The sequence below is a fragment of the Ctenocephalides felis genome, unplaced genomic scaffold, assembly GCF_003426905.1.
Source record: "Ctenocephalides felis isolate EL2017-DRISC unplaced genomic scaffold, ASM342690v1 CF-g0.4_SCAFFOLD_01604, whole genome shotgun sequence".
Classification (NCBI taxonomy): Eukaryota; Metazoa; Arthropoda; class Insecta; order Siphonaptera; family Pulicidae; genus Ctenocephalides; species Ctenocephalides felis.
The window spans coordinates 25,538,434-25,545,737 of NW_020537758.1; the positions used below are offsets into that span (position 1 = coordinate 25,538,434).

General features: G+C 29.2%; 1 protein-coding gene across 1 annotated transcript; it reads right to left on the reverse strand.

The window, feature by feature from the left end:
* Positions 1 to 4,019: 4,019 nt before the first annotated feature.
* Positions 4,020 to 6,257, reverse strand: LOC113373562 (endoplasmic reticulum junction formation protein lunapark-like). The gene is made up of 4 exons (XM_026613853.1): positions 5,858 to 6,257; positions 5,356 to 5,492; positions 4,633 to 4,856; positions 4,020 to 4,182 (listed from the first exon to the last, which is right to left on the reverse strand). Exons 1-4 carry the CDS (start codon positions 6,255 to 6,257, stop codon positions 4,020 to 4,022), a joined length of 924 nt encoding a protein of 307 aa, XP_026469638.1.
* Positions 6,258 to 7,304: the final 1,047 nt, after the last annotated feature.

Sequence of the window (7,304 nt, forward strand, 5' to 3'; positions counted from 1 at the left end):
TTTAGGTAATTGGTAATTGTACATGCAAGACAGTTTTTTTTATAAATGATGCCCTTAGGTGAGAAATATTAATATTTGTAACAAGCAATATCGAATTTGTATTAAAAAGTTGCTACTCCTATAATATAGATTATATTATAATAGTTTTCAGGAGTAATGTCTAGTTGGAATTTCAGGTAATAAAATTGGATTATATACATATGTATAAACTATATTATCATTACTATTGATTAATGATTACAATACTTTAATAAGAATTAGAAAATAAACAAATTTAAGAAATATAGAATTATGTAATTTGTCCATAGACCATAATATATATGTATGTATATTGTATACATGTGTATACACATGTATATATACATACATACATACACATGTGTATATACAATATATTATAAGGTCTTTGAGTTTGTCACATAATTTCTCAAATTCAAGTGTTGGGAAAACAATAGTTGCTATGTGGTTGTTAGTTTCATCCTAATAAGAATAGTTCAGAAAAATTGGCTAATATTAAAAGGTGATCGAAAATTTATCAATTTTTTGCTCATCATCCTTCATCTTATTAAATTTCAACGCAACGCTGGTAAACTAACTTTTGTGCTTTTTAATATTACGAGTAGGTACTGTAAGACCATAATCAATCCATTACCAATTCAAAAGGCTGAACTTTGAAAGCATGTTCTGGAGCAATTTAACAAACTAATAATAATTCAATTATTCTAATGATAAAATAATATTAAATATTATCAAAGTCATTTATTCTTCTCGGGTGTCTGTAATTAATTGTTCACCGATCTGGCGGACAATCAGGCAATCGGTGCTGAGTCGATCACGTTGCAAAAGACTCATTACGATCATTAGGACCGCCTTCCGACACACAAAGGCGGCCATTTTGAATCCATCGGACAATATTTGTAATTAAGCGAAAATAATATTTCAATCTGTTTGTTATATTGGATTACAACAACCACCCGAGGGCTCCTCGCGATAGAAAGATTGCAAACCAGGCTGGAGATGCAGCGCCTTATCCTTGGTAATGGATTTTGGGCCGTTTGCTTTAAATAGTAAAGTACTCTAAAACATGTTTATTATTATTATTATTATTATTATAACTGGGCAGCAATTAAAAAACTTCAAGTTTCCATGAATTATTAATTACTACATCGATTTTTTATAGATGGCAACCAAAACAGTGGTTGCGTAATTTATTATTACAAAAGTTATTTTCACTTGCCAACATCTTGATATCTATATTTTCAAGTAAAAGCCAGTGTTACTACTTCTTGACATCATACTTGTTAATGCGTGTATTATTCTGGGACCTCTGATTCAAATTTCGTCGCTCTAACCACTTATCAACACCCTTGTTATAATATTAAGCAAGAAACTGACTAAATTTGTACCCTTCTGTTAAAATGGATACATGTTGATTTAGCGTTATTGCGCTTTTTTTTTCAAAATCAAAAACTTACACACTTTCAATTATTATTGCTGGGAGGACGATACGGTTCTACAGAAATTTCTCTCTTGATCATAGTTCATATTAATACACTGGTTTTCATTTTTCAGATATCATTCTTTCAAGTTCCATGATGTAACTTTTAATTCCCCATATTTTTTCTTAACGATTAAGTCTCGTAAAGTTTAGTTTTTGTTTTAGTACTTTCTCTATAAATTCAAACAAATTGCGCTTAAATTTGATTTCTTCATCAATTTTCTTATTTTTTTTTGTTTTTTTTTATTAATTATTTTTTTTAATTTTCTTAATTAAACACAAATATATTTTTAGATTTACATCTCTTTAAGGATGTAGTATTTGGAACACATAAACTAGATATTGGACATAGAATTCATATTAACTAGATTTCACACGAACCCTTTGCCTAATTAAATGTAGGTAAAAACAAAAATAAAATTAACATATGCCTCAACGTTTTTTTTTTTTGAATGTGTGGTCTACAATTTTTTTCTAAAATATATTTTTTTATTTTGACTCAGTATTGGTGAATCTTTAGTAGGTACGTATATATATCAAAATTTCTGATCCGAGGTTTTGAATCAATATGCTCATTATTACTTTTGCCGTAGCAATATCATAATTTATAATCCAAATATCGTTCACCTTTTACTATTAGCCTATTCTTCTGAATTATTCTTATTAGGATGAAACTAACAGATAAACGAGATGCTGGACATAGAATTCATATTAACTAGATTTCACACGAACCCTTTGTCTAATTAAATAGAGGTAAGAACAAAAATAATATTAACATATGCCTCAACGTTTTTTTTTAATGTGTGTTCTACAATTTTTTTCTAAAATATATTTCTTTATTTTGACTCAATATTGGTGAATCTTTAGTAGGTACGTATATATCAAAATTACTGATCCGAGGTTTTAAATCAATATGCTCATTGTTTCTTTTGCAGTAGCAATGTCATAGTTTATTTAAAATCCAAATATCGTTCACATTTTACTTCTACCCTATTCTTCTGAATAATTCTTATTAGGAGAAAACTTACAACCATACAGCAATTTTTGTTTTCCAAATACTACTATCATTCGAAGGTTTCCTTCTATGCAATACCTATTCCTTTTATTGTTTAACTTTGTATTGAATTTTAAACCTTCCATTGAGATATTTCCAGGTTCGTCACCTACTTCGTACAGTGATATTTGTTTTAACAAGAAATTTTATATATGGAATTATGTTTCCCATTGATAATAGCTCTTTACCTCTTAGTATTAGAGAAATCTAATAATCATAATATATCAAATATAGTTAGTCCAACTATATGATACCCTTCTAAAAAGCTATGTATAATACGAAATATCATCACAACACAACAGTTCATATAACTCTTGAACTCTGACTACTATTTACTTCTTCGTTTATTGAAAAGCCCATGTCTCTGATACAATAAGCTTAAAATCAACATTTTCTTTGGAGCAGCGTATAATATTTCAAAAGTCCGTGGCCAAGAGACGCCGCCGCCCAATTATAAAACTAAACAAACGTTTACCATAACTCAAAGGCGCCCCCTGTCGCATCGTTCAAATCTCTCGTTGCGATTCCTCTTGAAGTCCGAGCCGCCTCGATGCCTTCGGAGTCTTCGAATGGATATAAAATAATTTTGCGCCGGCAATCATCATCTGGCCGTTGATTAGAATTTATGACACGACCAATCGGACGCCAAATTATTTGATTCTGTTGAGCTCTTGTCGAAGTATCGATGTAAACAATTTAAAAAATGCACAAATGCGTTTCTGTGATATTATGTTCATATTTGAAAAATTTAATTTTTTAGGGCCAAACTTAATAGTAATGGATTATGGTAAAAACGTTCATCTTGCTTTGTATATTAATGTATATTTGTTATATTTTTATTTCCAACTTTGCGCAGGATGGGTTATACTAATCGCAAAAAACAATTAGAAACAATTAGAATATAAATAACACAAAGATGTTTTAGTATCAAATAAGGATTGATTCCATAGTTTTGCATTATCTGCCAGCTAAAGAAAGCAATAAATTAAAGTGATTATTCTTCCTGGATTGGCCGGGACAGTCCCAGATTTCCATCTTGTGTCCCGGGTTTTTCTAAAAGCCATATTTGTCCCGGAGTTAGTTTTTTTTCCGGAACTGTCATGGTTTTTTTTTTCAAAAATTAATTGATAAATTATAGATAAAAAGTATTACATATAATCGATAATAATAACTTTACCAAAAATCCGCGACTCTGACTTAAAAAAAATTATTCATATAAAACACTATTTTTTATTGTGCCCTTAAATAGCATTTATTATTTTAAAGTCCTCGCCCCACGTTCCGTAAAAATATAACTAAAATCGCCGCCCCGGTTTTGACTTAATAAAATGGAGCTCTAAATAAACGAATATCCTTGTTTTTTTAATCTAATTAATGGAAAAAAAATCCTTGACCAATATTCAACCAATGCCTTGTGAAATAGATCTTTTATTTCAAAATTATGTTTTTTATATCTAACAATGAATATTAATCTTGATGCGGTGTTAATTGTGTTGGTGTATTCATTTTTCCGCATATAGCCTTGCTGCTTTCCGGAACCGGATAATAATTTTGGAGGTCCGAGGACCCCAAACCAGGGGCCGTTGGTTTTGTTTTTTTCGCTTGATTAAAAGCACCGCAAAATGCACACCTGCTCAGTGCAAAAATTAGAATAATAATTATTATTTAACCAAGTTTAATTTCAATATTTGGTATTTAACAGCGTTATATAGAATTACAAAATATAATATTTCTTTTTTAAAATATTGGTAGTTATTATCTATTTACTGAAGAACATACAATTTTGAAAGCTATTAATAATAATATTGAGTTAATTTAAAATTTTATGTATTTCTTTTATCCATATTATTTACAAATAAATATTTTGTTCATTAATTTAAAGTCAGATTTTATTTTATTGATATATTATTATAGCATTTTCAAACGCTTTTACTACCTAATTGAGAGCTATATTATTTCGTTCTGCGTATAAAGGGTGTAAATAATGTTTTTTAGAAAATACTTTCAGAAAATAGGCTCAAGTTCTTACATTCACAAAAGAGATCTTTGCATAAAATATATTTACATTAATCAATCCCACCTGTAAGAAAGATATTCAAATTCCTCCTGTAGCGCCATGCCATTGTGATTATGGCAAAGTGGGCAAATCATGGCGAAACGATTTGAAGCTCCGTCTTTTGCAATAAAATCTACTAATCTGTCTAAAAATGTACCATGTGATGATAATATTGGACGAGGAAGCAATCTGGATGGTACTATTTCAGGAGTTTTTTCGTTCAGGGGTTTCGAACTTGTACGACGACCCTGATTATGATGGAAGTTTAATTTTACATTTGCCAAACAAATAAATGTTAGAAGTTCAATCACAAACGCTGAGCATGTTAATGACTTAATTCATTTAATTCCCAGTTCAATAGAAGAACTATTGACAACAGATATATAAAATTTTTATTTTTATAAAACTTTTATTTATCAATTAGCTTCAAAGAATTTCTAGAAGTATGAGTAGTGTAGTATATTCATTAAAACTGGACAGAAATATTACTTTGCACGATCTCATTAATATTGCTTTTCATTTAATTTATGTAGCTACTAAAAATATTACCCCTACGCTGCTCGTCTGTGATTTCAATGAAACTTAGCATGATGATAGTTTTGGTGCCCAAACTGGCCACCATAATTAGAATTGTAAGAAAACTGGTGTGTGAAATATTAAGTAGATCAATATTCAAAATGATCTATATTTTTTCTTGTTGATTTTATGTAATATTTTTTGAATTATTATTATTATATGAAGTCTCACCAGACTATGAGCTGAAACCGAGGACAGTTCGACTTCTTTTGCGCACGTGGAACTCATACTTCTGATTGACTGGACCGATTGGCCGGCCAAACTTTTTGTCAAAGGCCCAGAACTAAAACGTTCGAGTAGATCTTTTGCTGGGGAAAATATTTATATGTTCATTATATAGATAGAAAACGGATGGATTATTCTTACTGATACTACATAATTCATACTTTATTTTGGTCTTATGGACCAATGTTACATTTCATTCAGATTACTTATTTTCATTTAGACTGATACTACATTTTTTATTTATTTTTATCTTTTATGTTTAATATCACTAAATTTTGATTGATTTTTGATATTTTTTATATTTGTATTCAGTATTTATCCAAAGCACGTTGACCAATAGGTACTTAGCAAGGTTCATTCACCTCTTTATCAAAGCATTTCTATTTTCACTGAAACTCTCCAGTATTACAATTTCGTAATTAAAACTGATCTAACTCAAAGTAATTACCGGTTCTATAGTTTTCTTTCTCCATAACTTCTTCCAGAATCAGCTTTTTCTGCTGCAACAGATCATCCATTACCCTTGAATAACTATTCCACTTTATATTATAATACAAAGTGACTACTTTTTTCGCAATTGTCATCCCCATAGGACACGCCACCATCAAAGGACAAACGTAGAAGGAAAATTCCAGCCAAGATTTAGGCGAGAAGTAGACATAAATCGCTAAACATGATATCAGATAAAACAAAAAGGACATTATCATCAGATTTTGAAGGATTTTCTGGTAACGGATTTGAGAATCTCTCATTATTTCTTCTGTAGCAATTATTCTTTGTTCTAAATTTTGCAAAGCTTCGTAGGGTGGTTCTTTATCATGCGCCAAACTTGCCAACATAGAACCCATTTTAAATTCGAAACGGAGACACTTTTTTAAGCTTTTTAATAATAAATACGCGATAAAAATATCAAGCATGGTAATCTATACATTATAAATAATTTATAGTAATTTTTAAATAAACAAATTTTAATACCACTTTGACATAATTAATAAATTTTAATACCACTTTGACATAATGTAGTGGAATTTTTGAATATGTCAAATAGTGACGTACTACGAAAATATTCAATTTTTGATAATGGCTATTATTCTGGGTAGCATTTCACTTTCTATTAATCGTATAATACAAATCAAGTATAATATTTACTCTAATAACAAACATTCTGAAATGCATCTGAAATCTTTTTTTGAAATAATAGGGAATATTCATTAATTGTATGAAAAAAAATAAGTAGAATCAAGGAGTTGACCTTTAAAAAGTTACTTATTGTCTCAAATCATATGAAAATTCTTACGGTTTTATCTATTCAATAAGGCTGGAAATATTTTTTTAAATTATAATAAAAATTGGTTCGGTAATTTTGTGACTATCCTTGATATAATTTCGATATGTTATTGTAAATGCAATTCTCTAAAAATATAATATAATCTACAAATATGCATAGGATGTATAAAATTTTCATAGTCTTTGTCGTATTAAATTTTGCAAATTTTTGATAGAGTGGACTAAGTTTCATATGAATAAGAAAGAATTTCATAAATGTCAAATGAAAAATTATATAGTATTTTTTATTAGAAACACAAATTTGCTATATATTTTGAACTTTTGAACCTATTTCAAATTACCATTTAATCCAGAATTCAATTCTAAATTCTAGACATAATATTTTTCGAGCAAATTTCAGTGCTTTTTTGCAATAAATCACCGATCTTCCTCATTATTGATCATGGCGTTACAGTTTAATTCAAGTATATTATTATTTAATTGAACAACTATTTTATAACTGACCTAAATGAGTCTGGTGGTCCATGATGCTGCTGATAGAAAGAACTCCTCTAGCAGGTCTTGAATTTTCGCTTGATTTTTCCGACATGGATTCTGATCTATTAACA